Source organism: Micromys minutus (assembly GCF_963924665.1).
Source record: "Micromys minutus genome assembly, chromosome: 27".
In the NCBI taxonomy this organism is placed as follows: Eukaryota; Metazoa; Chordata; class Mammalia; order Rodentia; family Muridae; genus Micromys; species Micromys minutus.
The window spans coordinates 7,732,624-7,755,336 of record NC_137962.1 but is presented as its reverse complement, the minus strand read 5'-3'; the positions used below and the strand labels follow the sequence as shown (position 1 = coordinate 7,755,336).

The window sequence follows — 22,713 nt, the reverse complement described above, 5'->3', positions numbered from 1 at the left end:
GTTACACAGTGATATGTTGGGCTAGCTCCCACCCATTTACAAAAATGTCCTTAAACTTGCAGAAATGTTATGTTCCAGTTGACATCAAGTTGGAAGCTTCAAATCAGACATAAGAACATTTACACCACAGTAATTGGAAAACTTTATAATTCATAGACTGTTCCCAGAGTTGATTGTGAGACAGTTTTCAGAATGACACTGACTCTGACCTTTAAATTTGGTGTTCTACTGAAATGTGAGGGAGGCTATATCAGACATCACAGACAGACCCAATCACATATGAAGAAATTCTTATTCACAACCAGAGCCTTGTTCCATCTCTACCCTCTACACAGACTAGCATCACAGACTACAGTGTGTGTGTGCATGTGTGTGTGTATGTGAGTATCTGCACGTGTGTGTATGAGTATGTGTGTGTGCATGTGTATACATGTGTATTCGTGTGTCACCAGCTTAGTGGACAAATGTGAGACAGAATAAAGAATGTATTTAGTCATGGGTCTTTGATCTGTGCTCACTTCCTGTCCGAGCCAGGATTGTCAAGTGTCTAAGGCATTTTAAAAACCAACAAAATGGCAAGCTCGGGATTAAACCAGATTAATGTGTGGTATGATTAGAGGAACACACATGGATCTGAAGCATCTAAAGGAAGACAGAGATTATGGTTCCTGGGGCAGAAATGTATAAGCAAATCCATTCTCCCTAATTTTTTAGAGCTACGCCTTTCATATGGCTGTAATTTTTTTAAATTTTGTCCAAGTTTTATTGCAGTCATTTTCATTGCTATAAACAGTATTAAGAAACTTACGAGGTGAATAACAATGGCAGCCATCTATTATAAAATATAATTTATAATATGAATGTCAAAGTGGGTTTTGTTATTTAACTTAAAAACACACCAGAGCATACTGATTTTTTCATACTCCCTCCTCTTGAGCTCATGATAGAGACCAAACCCCCAATATGATTGTACCTGAAGATGAGGCTTCTAGAATCTGGTTAGATTAAAGGAGTTGGTCCTGATGGTGCCCTTATAAGAATGCACATTGGAAAGTTGTTGGTCCAGTCTCACCACCTTATCAACGCACAGCAAGGGCAGCCATCTGCAAAACAGAAGGCCTTCCCCCTGCAAAACAGCTCCCCCAACGTGGAGCTCTGATGATAGAACTATAGAAATAAGTCTCTTATTTACAGCTCCTGACTGAGTCATCATGTTATAGCATCATGAGCTGACTATACAGGAAATACACACATGAAATCATAGAAAAACAACAGAATTTTTAAATTGGAAAGTATAACTACAAAAATTCCCAGGTTTGCTTATAAGCCATGTCCCCAGCTCAGAGAATTTTAGAGCTTTAAATGTGGATCATGAGACAGGAGGCTATCCAACATGACAAATATGACCCACACACGTATGGAGAATGATTCCTACTGTAGCAGTTACAGGGAGACATTTGAAAAGGGAAGAATATTACTATTAAGAGGAATAAGAAAAAATAGTATTTCCTATTAGTCCTATGTTCTCCCACATACAGCCCTTTCCCACCTCATTGGGGCAGTGTCATTGCTGGGTAGAAATTAAGTATCCAGATTACCATATTTTTTGATATCATTACAAGGAAACACTAATATAATGTTATATTAGTATAATGTCCCCCCCAGACTGACTCAGCCTCTCACGGTGCTCCAAAGATGAGAGAGTGTCATACATTCTCAAGAGGAGAAATCAATGGATCATCGCTCTCTCTTTGTCCTCATTCAACCATCAGGTTTCAAAGGAAAGTTTAATGTGAGACCTTCCCCCATGGCCTCTTCTATCCCAGAAGCAGGGATAGAAGGGAGCTAAAGGAAGCAACACAGAGATGAAGTGTGTAGGATACCCTCAGCTTAAGAAGAAACATCATGAGTGTGCAAACCCTATCACTCATTTGTGGGGCCTGTAGAACCTTGAGTGAGCCTTCATTCCTTTTGGCTCCAGTTTCCTTAGCTGTAGAAAGAATGCACCTCCACAAAACAAGCCCCATGAATATACAAAATGACTTGCTTTCTTGGCTTACTACCAGTGGCTGCAGATATCTTTGACACTTGGAAGAACCAATGGAGTGTTCCATGTGTAGTACAGGGGTAGCTATGAGGATAACATTAATAGTAAAAAGTATATCTAATTCTGCCATAGCTTCCATTGGTAAGAAGAAAACTTAGAATACAAGCATCAACTTTTCTGCATTACTATAGTTGTTAAAGTGAAATCTTAAATGAGACCCAAGTTACATCTATGCTAGGAAAAAGCAGAGGTGGTTCTAAGCCTTTTCAGAGACAGAAAATGCCCATTTTATAAGGCATGCTGATGTCCAGAGTTCAGGGTTGAAGGCAGTGTCTAACTGGCTCCATGGCTACCATGATGAGAGCCTCCATGCCTCACTGGGACTTGGGGAAACCAGCAGCTCAGTCCAAAGCCATCTTTGGACAAAGGCCCACTGGATCTGGGAGTTTATTTTGTAGAAGAAGCATTGTCTGTGTATTAGACTGGGCTAGCTCAGAATCTAGTAGTTCAGATACATCTTTTCACACTTAAAAAGAAAATGTGCACAACAGTAGAGTGGAATTCTGTAGCCAGACTTGCAGGCATGGTGTGAGGTTCAAACTTGCACAATATACTTATGACTCCTTTTCATCATTTATATAGTGCTGGTAATGGCACAAGGTCACTGTAAAGATACCACAAAGCCCTCAGCAAATATAGGTCACCTCCATAATGAGCTCTCTTCCATTTCTACTTCTCCTCTGGTACCTGGAGTGTGGTCAGATGGTCAGATCTTACCTCAGTGTGTCATTCTGTTTCGTTGACAGTTTACCTGTGTTGCTTGAAGATCTCATATAAGTAGACATTTCTTCAGCAGGAAGGAGTAACTAGACACATGAGTTCATGAACTTGTATTGGTCTGATTATAAATATTAATTAAAAGCTGTTACTGTTTAAAGAAATTAGTAGTAGCAAATACTGAATCTTCAGCATGAACTTGGCTCAGTGTTTCCTTGCACGATCTTTTGAACTATCTTCACAGCCCTTTAGAGGCCTGAGACTGGTGGCACTGTCCTAAGACCTATAGCTACCAAGTGCCTGCTCCCGACTTCAACTTCAGGGCACACTGCATTCCTCTAAACAACCACGGGTGCTGATGGAAGTTCAATGTCTACCCCAAACCCAAGGAGCTAATGCTCCTCACCTCACAGAAACAAGGGATGTTTTGTCCAAGTAAGCCAAGTGAGTCCTCCCCCTCCGTAACCACTTATTCAAAAGTAAAGAGCGTGGTTTACAAATCAGTGACTACCATGCCATTCTTGTGATGCCACCAGCAACTTCTATAGATTGATCAATCTCTTTTCTAGAAAGAATCATTTGAAGTGCTTAAACTAACAGACAAATTCTAATGATTTATCTTTTTTTTTCATACAGCCGTACCATTTTCTCTTAATATCTCTATCACAATAAATGCCCTAAGATATCCACTTATTGATTGTTGAGCTATTTGTCCATAAACTGTTGAACAATAATAATAGCTATTCTTATTAAGAGGATTTTTATTTCAAACAAATCTTAAATGGAAACCATGAGGAATAGGGTCGGCAGGCTCCATCACAAGGAAGCAGGCTTGGAGGCCACACCCTCTCCTAAATAGCCGGGCCTAAGCCACCTCAGCAGTTTCTCTGGACCCTGGGAGTCCTCTTGGGACAGCACAGCACTGCGAAGCAGGAAGGGCAGTGAGCTTTGTCCATGTCACAATAAGTACATTGGAGCACAGGTGATTTTTACATACTAAGTGCTGTAATAAAAACATGAAGAGTCCCCTCCCCCCCCCTTCAGGAGGAGAACAGAGTGGACACAGGGCGCTGATGACACAGAACACTTGTGACCATTGTCTTTTTATTATGGATGACTGAATACAGAACAACTTACCTGGGGGGCTCTTGGGAGACCTAAGCAAGTGCAGCCCATAAGTTCCTTGTGAACTCTGACAAGATGCACGGACTCCATCAAGAGCTGGTCCTGAAGCGCTGCATTGATTCTTCGTGAAGAGGATCTGTGCTGTGCATTATTCATTACTTTTACATAGTTTTATTCTTAGCTTTTACTTAAATCAAATCCCAAACATAACAAAATACAGGCAATTAGCTAAGGAAATATTAAGTGTCCTTATGACTTTCATCTTGTAGAAGAAAATGAAAAATCGCTCTTTCATTAAGACACTCCAGTGCCTTCCTGTGTAGTGTTAATTACCTAATGACATTAGCTCTGCATGCTGTATAATATGCCCTCTTATTCATTAGCAAACCACTTTAACATCGTCATCCCTCTTGAGGCTCACAGCCACACAGGCATGCCTCATTTTGCAATCTCTGACCCTCTAGGTCAGCCTAGGCTATTTGCCCAGGGTGCCATGCCAGGCATTGTACTTTCCTACAAAGAGTCTCTGGGATCCCAGTTTAGTGCTGGGATTCTGCTTATTGACTCCGTGGCTTCATTAAAGCCCAGTTAATTTCCTAGGTGCTGGGACTTTGTCTGCAATCGGAATCAAGGACTCCAGATACACATTATTTCTTCCCCTCCTATTTGATCTTAAAGATATGTTATTATTCACATGTTAGAGTTTCAGGTAAAAGGAGTAAAAAGTAATCAAATAAGTTCCCAAGGGAATGTGGCCAGTGGTGAGCAGAGTAAGACACAAAATCAATAGCCTAGTGTTAGAGTACTTGATAGTAACCCTTAAGCTACAGTGACAGTCATGGAATGCGAAAGATGCAAGTTTATACAGATAGTTTTATCAATGTGGATAATATAATTTGTGCTGAAATAGTTGTGATATAAAGTACTTTGGTTAAATGGTGATGTGATGTTTACGCTTGTTGAGATTTTACGTCAAGAAAAAGAGGCAGAACCTGCAGTCACAGACCTCAGCATGTTTATCACACATGTCTTGGCATCTGATCAGGAGAAGCTGTGTCCCTCATCCTGTAGTAACGCACAACAACCAAAGGCTGAGGGTATTCAAAAAAAGAAAAACATTGCAACTTTAAAAATAAGAGTGCTGAAAGAGTATATCCGCTGTGGGGACAAGATGTGGGAGGCTCAGATGGTGAGAGAATTCTCTGCATTGCTCAGAAATCCCCAGTTGGAAACTTTACCTTGACTCTGTCAACAAGGATCTCCAAGTCATTTTTGCTAGATAGTATAAGCACCTAATTTGATGATATTTTGCTACCTCTCTGCTGTTCACTACTTTTTTCTTTTCCTTGAAAGCCTTAACTGAAGAAAACTCTCTGCTCTGCCCAGCACAGCTGGGATGTCCACATAGCTGCTTTAAAAGGAGTTCTCTGGGTATTGTGATCACTCAAAGTCATGAAATTATCTACCTGCTAATTGTTGTCTCTTCTTTTATTGTGCTTGCTACATGCTTAATAAGCACTTTTTGAAAGTTAAAAGAATGACTATAGTAGGTTTTTCTCCACAACAGCGCTGTGGTTTGAATAGCTGATATTTTTCATATTTGTTATGGGATGGGGGAAAATGGGAAGGAACCATGCATTGTCCTGATCCAAGAATCATAGATAGTTAAGAAACTCAGTTTCACCACAAATGTCCTGTCCTGGTCTCTGCTTCTTGTTATCTAATGACCCCATTATTATCAATTATTTTTATTAATCCTGAGCCTCGGCTACAGGAGTTCTGTGTTAGATGTGACCATTTAAATGAAGAGTGACAATACATGCTTGCTGAGAGAGATAAAAGTGGCCTCACCACTAGTCCCTCTGATAGGCTAGCCATTTCCACAAACATAGGTCTAAACACACATAAGCAACACTAAATGAATAATACTTTGAAATATGTTTGTAATTCAAATTATTTCATTCTTCCAGTTTTGAGTGAAAGCAGTGAATTTAAATATAAATTTTAAAGTTTTTACACAGATATCCCTCAGTCTAGAACAGGGCTGCGTCTCAAGAAACCCAGAAAATATAATAAATTGAGAATATAATAAATTTCAAACACCTCATCTGCCAGACACCATAGTTATACAACAGTTTTACACGTTGAGGAATAATTGTTTGTTACTGTGACCGCACGGTTGAGTGGGAGCTGCTTCTTGCTGCCCGTGCCCAGCACTGAAGCAACTGCTGTGCATATCACTGACCTGGAATTTCAAATTGGAGTTCGGAGCTCCTAATAAATAGTGAACAAAAAGAAATGTGTATTGTTACAAAGTCAAGAAAACTGTTAAGCCAAGCCATCATCCTTGGGACCCCATGTATTCTGTAACCCTGTAAGCCCAAAGCAGGTTCCAAGCTTAATTATTTTATACAAGGATTTCCAGGTTGTTGGAGCTAGATATGCATCTTGCAGAAGCAGGCAGATCTCATAAGACCTATGCCGTTGGCTGTCAGTATGTGTGTGTGTGTGTGTGTGTGTGTGTGTGTGTGTGTGTGTGTATTAAAGTGCTGGTACATTTTATTCTTCCTTGACATCCAGCAGTTATTCTTATAATCTTCCTAGAAGAAAATATATTTTTCTATCTTAGAAAATGATTTACACTCCACAGATAAAGCTCTTTATTTTAAATATTAAGCCAAGTTACAGACATTTAGGTGCAAAGATCTTGGTAAATTATATACCTTGAGTTTGATACGATCCCTTTTCCAAACTTCCACTTTCAAATGTTCACCTCAGAGCAATGTATTCATAATTTTTATATTTAAATATTTGTCTTTCTCTCCCCCGTGTGTGTGTGTGTGTGTGTGTGTGTGTGTGTGTGTGTGTGCGTGTATGAAACCATCTGCTTTAGCTTGGAGTGGCAGATTAAAATAGTCTTACTCAAATATTTCTGAGAGGAAATATTATTAATGACAGCGTGTTATAGAAAAATCAGAAAGCTTAAAACATTTGTCCTTTTACTAATGCGGAAGGAAAAACCTTCCCTTTCAACAGCTTTAATTATCTTTGGAGGAAAACAACCATTATATTTTTATGGCAATGAAAGGATTCAAAGTTATATAGTTTTGAAATATTGTATTCTACCATTTAAAATTCTACATAAATAGTTTTAAGCATAAACTAGAATTTCCCAACGTGTTCCGAGAATAAAGGGTGGATGAACACTTATATCTGGAGAAAGTTCTACCCTAGCAGCATCCTCCCCTTGACTCAAGATGCTTCTTCAATGTCTATGAAACACAACTCAAAATGGACAATCTTAGTAAAGAATCTTAGTAAGTCTTTTCAAGGTTAGGATCAAAATTAAGGGCACTGAAGTAAGTTTGTTCAGGTTAATAGCTAAAAGCATTGTATGGGGCCCAATGTCTTTCCTGGCTTCCTACTAATGAACCAGTTAGGCCCTGAGTTGCGAGCATTTCAGAGGCTACTGCTTTAAGGAATAAGAGGTGAGGAAAAGGTTTCAATCAGGAAATGACGGAGTAATGAGACCATGTTTATATTCGGGAGGAATAGCTGGAAGCCATTTCCAATAGCAGAAATGGGGATCCCAGACTACACATGGGGCTTGATTGAATGAAAGCTCTAACAAAGCCTAACTATATGAGAAGAAAACTATAAAACTTTTGGTTGGGAATAAAGCATGCACTGATGTATAGGGTTAACAAACTACCCCATGTTTATTCAGAGTTGGGTACAAAACTGCTGGTGTGAATTCAGGAGACCAAGGTTACAAAATGGGTTTTGAGAGCTGGTTAATGAGAGCATTGAAAAGTATTGTTCAAATCTAGAGATTTTTCAGACGAGAACAGAATCCTTCCAGTTACTGAGGAACTCAAAGTTTCATGGCTGAAGGATCACTTGAATAATAGAGAAACCAGTGGAGTGGCCAGCTCTAGTTCTGCCCTGTGACGTCATCATAGCCTAATGAGTTTGCCTCTCCACTCACCTGTCACCAGGTTTGTGAGATCCAGGACGAAGCATGACATTGACATGCGAATTGGAATCCATTCGGGCTCTGTGCTCTGTGGTGTGCTGGGCCTGAGGAAATGGCAGTTTGATGTCTGGTCTTGGGATGTGGACATAGCAAACAAACTTGAATCTGGAGGAATCCCCGGGTAAGCAAAGGAAAGCTTTTTCTTACCTAACCCTTTCATTGCCTGACTTTGTGATACCAGGTTTTCTGTGCACAGAGTTTAAGGACAAACTCCCTGGAAGCAACTGTCCAAGAGGAAGTCAGATGGAAAGGCATCATGCAGTACTGACCTGAAAAATTTAAGGAACTACCCCAAAATTGGCAGAAGCAATGGGGCTGCAAAGCCAATGAGGAGTTAATGTCTCTATCCTGCTAAGCATCACTTCATTGACTTGGCTGCATACTAGAATCGCAGAATTATAAAATATTCATGACCAGACTGCATGTTGGTTCATTAAAAGTGAAATCTGTCTGGGATCAATTTTAAGTTTTTAAATCAATTTTAATGGGCAGTTAAGGTTAAATCATATTGGCCACTGATATACACATGACTGTAGGCTGTGTTCCAAAAATTCAGTGCTTTCTTTGAGAACTCCTCTGTATCCTAACTTTGGTTGGCAGGACTAGTTAGCTTTGAACTCAAGGATGTGGTGGTCCACTGGAAAGCACCCTGACCTCTGGTTTTCACCCTCAGAATTTCCAAATCTGTGTACCTGGGGTGGGACCTAAGCAGTACACGGCTCTAATAAGTGCCTTGGTGGTGGGTACAGCTGCTCTCAGTACTGTACAAAGAGGACTGTTCTCGAGCTTTTGCCAAGTAGGACAACCTACACAAAGTCCTTCTTCCATGCTCAGAGCCACTAATTAAGGCTGTGGTTATAGTAGTTAGTTCTGATTCAGTCACAGATCTTAGAGAGATCCTGAAAGAAAAGATCCTGTCTCTGCCTAACACTGCTACCATGATATGTCAGTGTGTATTCAGTGTCCCGGGTAAGCCTTGCTATATGCAGTAGGGAAAAAATGAAAAAGACAGACATATGGGGGCAGGATGAAAGAAGAAAGAGAGAGAATAGATGAAGGAAGAAGGTGAGATAAGAAGAGAGAAAGAGGGGCTGGAGAGATGGCTCAGAGTTTAAGAGCACTGACTGCTCTTTCAGAGGTCCTGAGTTCAATTCCCAGCAACCACATGGTGGCTCACAACCATCTGTAATGGGATCCGATGCCCTCTTCTAGTGTCTGAAGAGCTACAGTGTACTCTACAGTATACTCACATATAATAAATCAACAATTTCTTAAAAAAAAAAAAGAAGAGAGAAAGAAATGCTTGTTACCCAGGGCTGTGGGAGATTCTAATCATAAATAAAATCATGAAGACAAACAAACCTTTGGCTCTGTAGATAAAGAAAATAATGTAAGATTGTTACTATCATGACCATCAGGATTTCATCATAAGAGAATATCAGGTTTACCTAACAAACCACACATGGGACTATTCTCTGAGCACTGATTCGAGTCCTTAGAGGGAAACAGTCACTGGACCGTCATCTCTGAAAAAATGTCTCACTGCAAAGCTCAGGTTAGCAGCAAAGACTACATAAGGAAAAGCAGAAGCTTCTTTTCTACCAAAAGCATCCCAGTGCATAGTGATCCGAACTTGGATAGAAGACTTGGTGCTAATAAAGGTACTAAACATGTAACACTGACATAACATAGGCAAGTATCAGTCTCTCTGAACACAATGCAGCATCCAGATGAAATGCCCAGGGAGGTTGGTACTAATTATAGTCATTTTAAAAGGAAATCAGCCATGAGAATTTACAAAATCTTCCTAAGAAGCTCATTTTGCTTAGGAGAAAAAGGCTGTGCCTTCAAGCATCTAAATCCTGACTTGATCTTAGAAGGCAGCTCATGAGTGCTGCTTTGCTGGAGATGAATTCTGTGCATCTGGGTAGCATACCATGGAAATATTTGAGACTTATTTAGCAGGTGTCTCAAGAGAACACAAGCTGCTTTCACACATTTGTTTGATTGTCTTAAACTTGAAATCAACATGTTTGAAAAGATGTGGGGAATGTGCCCTAAATGGGCAGAAAGGCATCGTCTGTAGTTTTGTTTCTGCAATGAGCTATTCTCCCCAGAAAGCTGAAATTTGGCAGAATGGGTTAATGGTCAGAAGGGGCAATGAGGTTGTACCAAAAGTACAATGACACTTAGAAAGGAAAGAACTCTTCATTGTTTACCTGAATATATTGCTTTCGGAATCAAAAAACCCAAGTCAAGAATTATGTGTCTACTTTATTCATTCATTTCCTTGGAGGAGCACAGAGTTGCTGTAGCAAACCTTTAAGCTAACTCTGGAAGTAGGACACATTTAGCAAGCATGCAGTCATGTGCTGAATTGAAAGAAATGGCAATTGTTTAAATAGCTGAACACAGCATGGGGGCCTAGAATGAAGGCGTGTCTGACAATGGGCTTTGAATCAGTGACAGAGGACAGACTGTCTCCTGTGAGCCTGACTTAAGGGGGCATGAAATTCAGGGACAGACTGTCTCCTGTGAGCCTGACTTAAGGGGGCATAAAATATACCACAGTGAGATCACCATGGCATTTTAAAGAGTACTTCAAACAATTTGAAATATGTATTGTTGTTGCTGTATAGTGTTCTGTATAGTGTCTCAACTACTTTATACAAATCAACTCTTGTATATTTAGAATGAGAATATGAGGTGGTCTACTACCTTTGTATTGTTGGTGGGTGACAAAGAGACTCAGAAAGGTTAAATAGTGTCCCCCAAAATCTCATAGCTTAAAAAATGGGAGAGTTAGAGTTGAAACCCAGCAATCCAGCACAAAATCCTCTTTCATAATTTTGCTATTCTTCACAGACTACAGCACATCACAGTAAGTGCCTGGCTTAGTTAGACAGTTATAAGAAAAGAAAATATCTTTCTTTCTGACAAGGAATTACAGAATGAGGCTTCCAGAAATAGAGTCTGGTGCTAATCAAGCCACATATTATTTCATTTGAAAATAAGAAACTTTGATAGTGAGGTACCTGTGTGAGTTAGTTTGTGAGTGAGCCCTGACAGTCACCAGCTTTCATATCCCATACTGCTCTCTGCTCCCTTCAATACGTATTAGAAGAAGAATCATATCTTCCAGCAATTTTCTAAAAATGATACCCTGTGTATTCCTGTGTACATACAAAACCAAACCTTGTTCATAAGATGATTCTAAACAAATCAGGGAAATGAGGTACAGATATAAAGAACATAAAATGATAGGGTAAGCTCTGAGAGAGTAAGCGAGCCACACGCTAAGATAATTTAGCTATTCTTGGGATTCAGGAATACCCACACCACTCATTTTTCCTGTATAGTCAACATCATTGGAAGAAATCACTGGTACATAGAGAGTGTTGACATTAGCAGGAAAAGCCAAAGTGGCTCTTCTGTGGTCATCATCAGGGCTATTTGCATGAGGCTATGGTACCTGTGGATGAAGGACTTCTAATTTCTTTTCATTTTTGTTTTCCTTCGACTTCTGAGGAGAATAAATTTATCCTTCAGAATGTGTTGTAGCAGTATTCCATGTACAGCCATAATTGGGCAACATGAAGAATTATAACAACTCCTTCTCTTTATACACAGGAGAATTCACATTTCCAAAGCCACACTGGATTGCCTCAATGGTGACTATAATGTGGAAGAGGGCCATGGTAAAGAAAGGAATGAATTCTTGAGGAAGCATAATATAGAGACTTATTTGATTAAGCAGCCTGAGGAGAGTTTGCTGTCCTTGCCTGAAGACATAGTTAAGGAGTCGGTGAGCTGCTCAGACAGGAGAAACAGTGGGGTAACATTCACAGAAGGATCCTGGAGCCCAGAACTGCCTTTCGACAACATCGTGGGCAAACAGAATGTAAGTCCTCTCTTCCTTCCTCCAGTCAGCAGCAAGTGCACATCTGGGTGCATCTTCAACCAGTAGCCTCAGAGGAAACAGATTCATCTTTAACCTTTTCTCTACTGAGCACCATAATTGAAATTGATCAAACAAATTTCCTCAGGACAAAATTAACCTATGTGTGCAATTTCAGGAAAGGGCAGAAATATCAAGTTTCTGCCACCCTTTTACTTTTTTTGATTATAAAAATAAATGACTTGTGAATCAGAATGGTAACTATCGAAAAATAAATAAATAAATAAATTGCTCATATAGAAAAAGTTAAATCCAGAGTCATTCAAAATGATCGGGTATATGAAAATGACCCCTTTATCCTGTAGTCCTGAGTTTTCCTCTGATGTTCTGCCTTGATGGGGAAATAGAAAAGCCCCACTGAGTGGTGCTGGCGATGGGGTTGGGGGTGTCTCTAGAGTAGCATGCAGTTCCAAATCCACCCATGTGACTCTATTTTCCCCGGCATGGTTTTACTTTTTATATAAAAGAAATGGCTACAAAATTAGCACACAAGAAACAAGTCACTAATAATCAAAATTGCTTTTTAAAATTATTTCTTCAGATTTCAATTTAATATTAATCTCAGCGAGATACTCTGGCCTTCAGAGGCAATGCAGAGGTGAAGCACAACAAGGTCTGAACCCCAGGGGGACAGAGCAAGTCCACCCAGCCCAGAGCTCCCACCTAGAGCTTCAGTAAAACATCTGTTCTTAGGTGTGTTCTCCCTTTATCCATCTAGATAGAGGACATGGGTTTCACATTATGGTAAATGGTCTAACTCGGTTTTTAAAAGAAACAAATGGAAAAACCCTATGCCCAGCATTTATGTATTAGACATGTTCCAGAGCAAAGCAGAAGTTGAGAAACTCTGGAGCACATAGACCAAACCAACAGTATTGGGGGTTTTCTGAAGATATTAAAGAGTGATGTTGTTGCTGTTGTTGCTGTTGTTGTTGTTGTTGTTGCTTTGAGACAGACTCTCACCCTGTAGACCTGGCTGTCCTGGAACTTTCTGTATAGTCCAGGTGGACCTAAAATTCACCAAGCCCTTCCTGTTTCTACCTCTTGGGTGCTGACATTATAGTTGATGCAGCACCACGTCCCATGGTGATTTATTTATTTTTATACCCATAGACCTGATTGTTTCTCATGAGGTCCTAGATAGGAGACATCTGTCAGTTGAAAGCCATTTAAAGTAGAACAGGTTAAATGCTGTAGGCCCTCAGTCTTTTCTGTGCATTAGAAGATGAATGGAGCACTCTAGGCCAGGTTAACTTCAATTCCATCCCAGTACCATGCCCATTTACGTGAGACAATGCCCATGTCAAATTTGAACAAGAAAAACTGCAGAATGAACCAATCCAGCATGCCTTGAAATGTTTAGCCTTGGGCTTTTACCACCCTCATATCAAATAGTATTATGCCTATGTAAGTCATCTTATTACAATGCTTACTTTCCACCCCTAACTGGAACACATACTACAATCTTCTATAAATAAAGAAATGGTATGTATACTTTCTGGAGTGCATGCATGGTAAACCACGAGTGCCCCTTCTGTTTCCTCCGCTTCTTACTATCTAGAGTGCAGATGCTGGTTTTCATAGAGGAGAACATATCTGCATTCTAACCTTGACATGTCTCAGTAATTCATGTTAAATCTTTTTCCTAGTTGTTTTGCTTTTATCTTTCCTTTTGGAAAACTACATTCAACTAGTTGTGGAGAATTGAAATGATTCCACATTGTTCTAATCTAAGTTGCACCTGTCCTTGCTACTAGTAACTGAGAAGCAACAAGGGAGAAACAGAGATGCATAATTTCATTTTATGGTTGATTGACCTGGTAAAAATTTTATGAGGAATTGAAAGACATTTCTGCTAATCTCTTAAAGATGTTTGCTGATGATACCACATGGTTACCAGAGAAGATGCCAAAATAGTCCATATATTTATACTGTACTTTTTGCACAATGCCTGAATTTTGAGTGAATGTAACATAGCTGTCACATCTTACAAATGAATAATTTTAATTTATGTGAATGTCTTCATGCTAAAGAGCCAGTAAATGTATGCTGATCTCTGGGAATAAACATGTGTCACTAATAACATTTTGGAAATGATTGAGCCAATTAAAATGATCATAACCATTCAGAGTTTATGCTTATGCTTAACTCTAGAAATCAGTGAGCCATATGCTCAATTCAGAGACGTAACGTATCCTGGAAGAGATCAAGACTGTTCTGGCTGAGCCTACACTATGCCAAAATACCCAATCAATTGCGCAGAAGCCCAGACAATCTAGTGTTTGCATAATATGGATAACCCATACTTAGGCTTTGTTGGGAATTTTCCGCAAAATTGGCCAGATGTTTTGGCTTCTATTGATTTATAATGTGTGCTTAGGAATAGTTTTAATGACATTATATAGCTATGCCATACTCTGTGTTGTGTATATAGCAGATGTTCACATAGAAAAATCTGCACATATCAATTCAGTAAGTATTAGTTGAAAATCTATTGTAATGCCAACTATAAGAAGAAAAGGAGAAAATAAAGAATTAAAGAAAAATATTTTAGAGATAAAATAAACCAGTATTTTGTATGTTCCAAAAAGCGGGGAATTACATCTTTTTTCTTAACATTATTTGGTCTAAATTAAGATGATATCTAATAAATCATATGACATGATTAGTTTGTTTAACAGATGATTACAGTGGTAACCATAGGCAGTATAGAAAAAAAGCTATGGAATAAAAAAAGAGCAGACCTTGAGGAATATTATGCAGAAGGCAAACAATAAGAATTACTTTAAGGAGGCATCTAAAACCCAAAGCAATCAAGAGCCATCTAGAGGTCATGGTGTCATGAAAACCCAGAAAGTTCATCATTTTTAAAGTGACACAGAAATTCAAAACTGCCTATTGTAACTAGACTAAAGATCATCACTGGCAAGATACAGAGTCGGTAAGATGGTAAGGTCATAGCTTGATGGTCACACTTGGTAGCCAAGGAGTTGAGGCTTCTCAGAACTCCAATTCTAACTGTCCTCTTCGTCCTTGTTATTTTAGTCATCCACCGTTAACTTCCAGGTACAAGTAAAATATCTAAAGTGATTCCTGACTCTGGTGAGTTTCCCTGTCCCTGTGTGTCTTTCCTCTTCCTATATGCCCATCCACATGGGTTAAAATTGAAGACGTGAGCCTGGATTGGTACTGACACATAGGTTGGTCTTAAGCATACCAGGCCTTAGACATACCAAAGACCAAACCTCTGCAACCCTGAATCCATACATATGCTAGTGTTCTACCCAGGGTTCTGATATCTGAGCTTCCTGGCCCTGGCTCAGTCATCACTAGATTTTTCCCACACTCTGGGTTTCTAAGTGTTGAAAATTAAGAAAACTAAAAGACAAGGGGACTGCCAGAATTTAAGATTACAAACATAGAAGTTGGTAGACCAAAACAGACATGCTGAGTATTTGTTAGAAATGACACAAATTTGAAGGCACGGTTATGGGAATCTCAGAAACAAAAACAAAACAAACAAAGCTGAATGAGAAATCATGTATTGGTTTTATATAAAATGTTGTATTTTGTTCTGGTTCTGTCTCTAAAGTGTGTGACGATATTTGTGTTTCTGTGATCAATGGGAAATAACAGGTCAATAATCTAGATGTGAATAATCTAGTTGTGAAAACACAGGCTTGGCCCTGGTCTTCTATGAACTTGAATTTCAAGAAAGTGGGGCATGCAAAGATTTACCAAATATTGTGAGCAGTATTGAAGAAGCAAGGATATGTGACTAGGAAATAAATGTAATCTCTGCAGGAAGGATTTTCACAAATACCTTCCTGAGGATTCCATCCAAGTGCTCAAAGGACCCACAACACAAATTGCCAGGATAAATGTATTTTGCAAAAGAAACAGTACAAGATCTCTGAGAAAAGAAACACTGTAGTATGTTACAGAAAGACTTTGAGGCTAGAGCATAGCCAGAGAAGGAGAACAGATCAGATGGAGGCTTAGTTCCTCAAGCTTCTACAGTGTGTACTTTATTCCCAGGGGAGTCATATGACGGTTTAAGTGGAGCAGTTGTGTGATCTGACTTAGACTTTAAGAGACTGCTTGGACTGCCTCCTGGATCATAGGGGTTGAATATTTTAATGGTAAGAAAAAAACTGTATCTTAAACTCAGGATTTGTAAGAAAATGGCAAGGGTGAAGCTTCAACATTGCTGATAAATTTTTGTGAAGAATATTAACCATTTTAATTGAACATTTATGGAAGGTAAAATGCTGGGAAATGTGGAGTTATGGTTTTAGGAGCAAGGCCTCTCTTTGGAGTCTGTGGTCTGTCTCCCGGTAATGGGTAATGTGGAATGGTCACTTTCATCCCACACACCCCTTTACACACAGGATGGCCCAGGTTCTATATATTAGTCAACTACTTCTTAAGGCCTTTAAAAAGACTTACTTAGAAATAAATTTTAAAAACAATTGGTATTTCCAAAGGTACACATTAATCACTTCTACCCAAGAGAATGAAAGTGTTATCTTGAGGTAAAGTATATGCATGGTGATTCTCTGTATAAATGGGATTTTTATAATTTGTACAGCAGACAGAAAGAGAATGGATTCACTTTACAGAGTACAGGTAAATAGCCACAGGTCACTAGAAGTCTGCCCATTCTTTCTGGTGAACTCAAATAGCAGCCTTACACAGTCACTACCTAGACTTACACATGAGAATAGCATTTATGGGTCTATGACCCCAATTAACTCTCTGAAGGATATTTACCAAAAAAAAAAAAAAAAAAAAAAAAAAAAGCCAGAGCTGGAATTAGAACCAAGCTAAGTCTGACCACCTTTCCCCAACCCCCACCAAAAAATGCATTTTCTATCAGACCACAGTACCTCCTCCTCAGTGTCCTAAAGTTATTCAGAGCTTCTACTGTCTACTGTGATTCCTCAAATTAATCAGTCCTAGCCACTTGTGAGTGTGTGTGTGTGAGTGTGTGTGTGTGTGTGTGTGTGTGTGTTGTGTGTGTTTCTGTCTGTCTGTCTAGTCTGAGAGACAGGTGTCTCTGGCTTTCACAGTCTATTTAGAATATTCTGCCATAGGAACTGACCACACATAAACTTTTACCTTACCTACATAGCTAGCTGTTCATCACTTGAACAGTGTAATAAAGAAGGTAAAAGTGATCTGAGGGAATCTGGGAAGTCGTTTCCAAGAAAGTGATGCTCCAGCTTAGATCTACATAAGAGGTAGGCCAGGAATGAGACAGCACAATGGCAGGGAAGGAAAACGCTAATCCATCCCCTTATCCTGGCTTCCCACGGCCCACACCGAAGCATGGCATTCTCCTTCCTACACAGAAATTAACCTCAAACTGCTTCCATGGAAAACTCAGTATGTTAGACACTTGTACTGGAAACTGTGCTTTCTCAGGCTCTGCTACTCTCATCATCTTCCATCTCATTATGCAAAAAATTAGAAGCAAATTTTTCTCCATGGGTAATTTGTTTTTAATGATTTTACTGGGTTTTGGTTTTCCCTGGATGAGATAGATGTCTATTTGGTTGATGCTAAGAATATGGAAGACTTAGAGAATCCCCTGGAATTAATTTACACTTTCAGTAACACATCTTTTCCTGATGTTAGTATCCCAGATTCCCTTGAGCTTGACTCTGAAGACAGCTGCCCAGCTCAGCCAAAGAGTCATTAGAGGATCTGGTTTTTCACTGTTCAGAAAGGCGAGCTGATTTGAAGCCTTTCATGGAGTACTTAGTAGATTAAACAGACAAATGGATCCATTAACTTTGACTAATTACCTTTCCCTTCCCTGAAGCTCTTGGGTAACTGTAAGTGGAAGAGATACAGTTAGATATATTGATGTGGCATCTACAGAATTACATTAGACCCTTGTTTAAGTTGGCAAATGGACAGCATACAACCTGTGGTTACTTTATAGACAACATTGAAGGGAACTTTAATAAGGAAATCAACTGGACTCACCATAGATTGATTTAGCATTTGCAAGTCACAAACTGTGGTCTGACAAACAAAAATGGAGTGGTCATCGGTGGAGTGTTTTTGTTTGTTTGTTTGTTTTTGTGTGTTTGTTGTATAATAGTGGTGATGGAAACCAGAGCCTGCAACATGTTAGGCAAGACCCAACCACTGATTATATATATCATCATCTCCCACTCCTTTTAAAAAATTATTTCGAGACAGGGTCACAATAAGTTGGTCCAGTTGGCAATACTTCCACTCTGTACTCCAGATCTGCCCTGAAGTTGTATTCTTCTCGCTTCAGCCTCTAAGGACATAGGTTTATGGGCCTCTACCTCCAGGCCTAAAGTGAATGCAATACATTAAACATATGCAAATAGGACTAACATACAATAGCATCTACCTAAAATTTTCAGGAACTGAATTTCTTAATTTGAGGAGGAAAAGCAGAATTTATTTTATATTGATCCCAGTAGCTACTTTTCCAATGCCTAAGGTAATTATGTCTGTGGTAAAATTTATTAAACTATGTCCAACTATTACCAAACTTAGGTCTCAATGGACAGCTTCCATTACTTTGACACAATAAAATTTATATCTATGAAAGTTTTTTCTTTACTAACACAATTGCACTGATTGCTAACAACCTTTTCTCCAGTTCTTCATTGATGTATTCCAATTGCTGTCACTTACCAATATCACTGTTCAACAACATGGAAGAAGTCTTATGGCCCTGGGCTAATTCCAGCCAAGCAAAGATATTGGGTATTTTTTTCTTTTGGCATCCATGCTAAAATTACTTCATTAAGCTATATTCAGTTGTTCCCAAATGCATGTTACCTGGTAGCTATTCATATACCTGACAAAATGTCAGGATTGGGGTTTGCATATCTCTTGAGTGCGATACCATGGACATACTGTTTTAAGGCTGACATTTCAATTGTCAGTATATTTCCCATTAGGTTCCTTCAAGTTTTCCATGTGTAAAGAAATGTCCCTCATTTTTTCCTGCACCAAGCAGAAGATTCACAGCTCCCTTGTTTCATTAAACATGACCCAGATTGTAAGGACTCAAGCACCATGTTTTTGCATCTGTGTGATACTGTTCTGAATCTAAAAAGTTTCCAAGACAGCAGAGTGTACGTGCAAGAAAAGATTTGTCCATAATTATGATTACTATAATAATTGGACCAGGATTAAGTGACTAAATCTCAGATGCTGAAGGCTTGCTCTTTTAGGTTCAAAATATTCTGTTCTGAGACTTCTATCAAGAAGCCTCATCCGGGAATTGTGGCCATACCTGAAGGCTCAGCCTCATCTAACCACTTATGCACATCTCATCCCAAGAAAATAAAAACCTGCATCTCTGTTTCCCAAGCTGTGAGCCAGTAGTATAAGCCTAACAGCAAGACTGAGGCACTGAGCACCAGACAAAGCCCACAAAGAAAAAGAGGGACTCTGTGTTTAAATATTCCTGGGGTTAATTCCCCAAATACAAAAACTATTTTAATAATGGCACTTGCTTATACACACTAAAGGTCAAGAGTAAACTCAGAGACTCAAATTAGTACCAAATTGTAAATGTTTCCTGAGTGATCACTCAGCATTATGAGCACCTTGCTGCTTGTATGTTATTTCTTCATCTCAGAGAGTTTGAAATTGCAAGACATAAGGAACAAAAGCAAATCAAAGGAACTTTTGGTCTTTATTACATTTACAGTTCAGGCAATATTTGGATACTCTGAGTCCTCTCCTTGTGTAAGATTTAACAGTGGTTCCCATTGACTGGGCCCTGAACTGACATTATTTGCACATCTGGACTTCAGAAAACAAGGCAAAAATGATACTGGGGTCCTCTTATAGGCTTACTAGGAAATTTTAGACTATTAATTCCCAAAATTGGTGGGACATTTGACCCTTGCAATTCCGATTTCTAAAGTCGAAGCTATAAGACTGTTATAAATTAGTTCAAAGCTCTTCTGGGGTCAGACACCCAAGACTTCCACAGCAAGACCTCATTAGATATTTCTTAGTTTTATGTGGAGAACAGATTTTTGCCATAGGTAATATGAAAACATAAATGAGATTCTGACCTGAAAAGTGAATAAAATAGATTGTTTGAATATGATACTTGATTTTTTCTTCATGAAAACATGGGAAGTTGTGCCATTGTCTATTGACCCTCACTTGTGTGGGCTGGACCAAATCCCTATTATCATTTTAATATTTATTTTTATTGTAGATTTTATTTAATATTTAATAATATTTAATATTTAATAATATTTAATAATATTTAAACTTCAAATGTTATCTCCTTTGTTATTATAAAAGAGAGGAAATTTACATTTAGGTTTTGAAGGCTTTATGTGAGTATTATCAGAAATGTCAATTGATGTTTCTCTAAAGGCCACTCTGTGCCTTCTGGTAGAAAATAAAATTTCAACTCATATTCAAAGAAATCTATGCTCCTCATCTCTACATGTGAAGAAAACATAATTCTGTATTTTCCAAACATGATAACATTTTCCCTGAACTCTCAAATTCAGAGCATTGTAGCTATCTTAAGAAAGAACTTTCTTAAAAAGTAAAAAAGATAATTATTTAAGATGGTGAATTTACAAATTAGCATGATTCTCTCATCCCACCATATTATTACACCACTGTGCACCCTATATATATATATATATGTAATTATAATTTATAAAAAACAAAATTAATTTTGAAAAGGAAAAGCTTCCTCTCATGATGAATGGATTTGTATTTTAACCAACAGTATAAAAAATAAATTGCATTATTGTATTACATGGAACAGTCTGATCCAGCCCAAGTATTATTTTTATGTTCTTTAGGACCAAGAATGCTACATAAGAATTTGAAAGGTGATATCTTTCCCACAGTCCAAGCCCTGTGGGCATCAGTGATGGATGCTCAATGCCAGGTACAAGCTGTCTCAGAAGTGATAGGAGGATAGTCCAAAAGTCAGTGAAAGGAGACTTTGATCCTCCTACTTCTCAGTGCAGACCCAAGCTTAAAACTGGAAGTAAGCCATCATTGAGAAATGACTGGCCTGCTCAGTTAAGTGGGAAAGTCTGGGTTTGCTAAACCTGCCATCCTCTGCAAATACTTTTAAACCAGCAGTGAGAGGTCCATCCCTAAATCACAACTTCTTGTAGCTGGATATCAAAGCTACCACAGTCACCTTGGATGGGAGCTAAAGTTATAGAGAGCCTTCTCTCTTTAGCCTTTTTTAAGCAAAGCAGCCCAAAGGAAATGCTCGAGCTAAAGCTAGTCAACAAAAGAAAGTTTTCAGGGGAAAAAAAAGTTAGTCTACAAAAGAAAAGCTCCAGAGAAGATTCAAAGTTATCACTTTCTGGAAACAGGTCTCTGATGCCCTGGAGTAGCACTGAGAGGTGTGGTGAAGAAAGCTCTCTCTATCCGCAAATGCAAAGGAAACATCATACTGAGATGCACCATGAGGATATCATTAAAGGCTCTTGTTCTTGGCTGGAATGTCACCTGTTGTGGCTCTGTCTTTTATTTTATGATGGTCTGATAATCAAAAACTAGAAGTAAAGCTCATAAAATATTTTTTCTTTACTTAGATCTGGAATAGAGAATCTTTTTAAATGTAGAGCCAAGTAGGGGAAAGTTAGAAATAATAACAGGACATTTGATAACAAGACCAGCAACACTCTTCTGGAGATAATTTTCATGTAGGCAGCCTTAAATCCACTCAATCAGTTGTTCATTAGATGTGTGTTTATTTTTTAAAAAGAGCAAACACATCAGGTGCTGGAAATATCATCATAGATGAGGCACTGTGTCCAATTTCAAGGAGATCAGAGATTAATGAATAAGCACAAATGTGTTCAAGGAATTAAGTTTCTGAGGACAATGTAGGCTCAAAACAGGCTCCCCAGAGGATTCTTTGTCTGACTTCATTTTGAAAGGAGAAGACAGACATGTGCCCAGGAGCCACATGCTCTGGTGCTTAAGACAAGAGGGTCTGAGTAACTGTTGGAGACATTGGGTTGTCAGGTGTCTTAACTCCAGTACAACTCATGGTCCACAAGGATGGAGTCTTGAGGTCCATCAGAGAGTGTATACATGGTATGAACAGACGAGAAAACCTCATGTGTGAAAACCAGGGTACCCAGGGAATGCCTGGGAAAATTAGATCACATGGTGACCATTCTCCTGAAGAAGGTAATTCATTCTGGAAGACATAATATGGATGAATAAAAATAGGTCTTATTCAGAAACTGGTCCAGTCAAGTAGAAGATGGGAATAAAAGCAAGTAAGGAACTCTGACCACTGTTTTTGAATTAGCATCCCATAAAACACATAGGAAAAAAATCAAGGAGTTTGGGCTCAAAACTTTGAGTGCAGAAGCTAAACATCTTGTGTCTGCAGATCTCATTGGAGCCTTTACCTCACTCACATATATTTTTGGATCTCAGTAAGTGAATATAAGAATGTGTATGCTCAGCAAACATGTGCTAAGCAACTGTAAAATGTGAGGCATTGTCACAACTGTCAGTAAAAAAAAAGAAAAAAGTCTCCTGTCTCAAGTGCAACTAGTAAAAGAGGCAGCAGGAAGCAAATACTAAATTCACACTTCCTGCCTGAGTGGTCCACAGAACCACAGCATCATACAGAACCCAGTCATGTTTGTACTTCTTGTAACATATTGGGGAAGACTGAGTTGGAAGGATTTGGTCATGAGACTGTAAGCCGACCAGCAGAATCAGCCCCAGTGCCCTGAAGGAAGCTGTGCT

At 38.9% G+C, this 22,713-nt stretch overlaps 1 protein-coding gene across 3 annotated transcripts in view; it reads left to right on the top strand.

The window, feature by feature from the left end:
- ADCY8 (adenylate cyclase 8) overlaps positions 1-22,713 on the top strand; it is a gene marked incomplete at both ends in the record, with an annotated part of 219,780 nt that overhangs the window by 119,419 nt on the left and 77,648 nt on the right. For all 3 annotated transcript variants that reach the window (XM_080939054.1, XM_080939053.1, XM_080939052.1), the window contains 2 exons: positions 7,948-8,106; positions 11,616-11,886. In XM_080939054.1, coding sequence (XP_080795180.1) covers positions 7,948-8,106; positions 11,616-11,886 — 430 coding nt within the window. The remainder of the gene's footprint in view (positions 1-7,947; positions 8,107-11,615; positions 11,887-22,713) is intronic.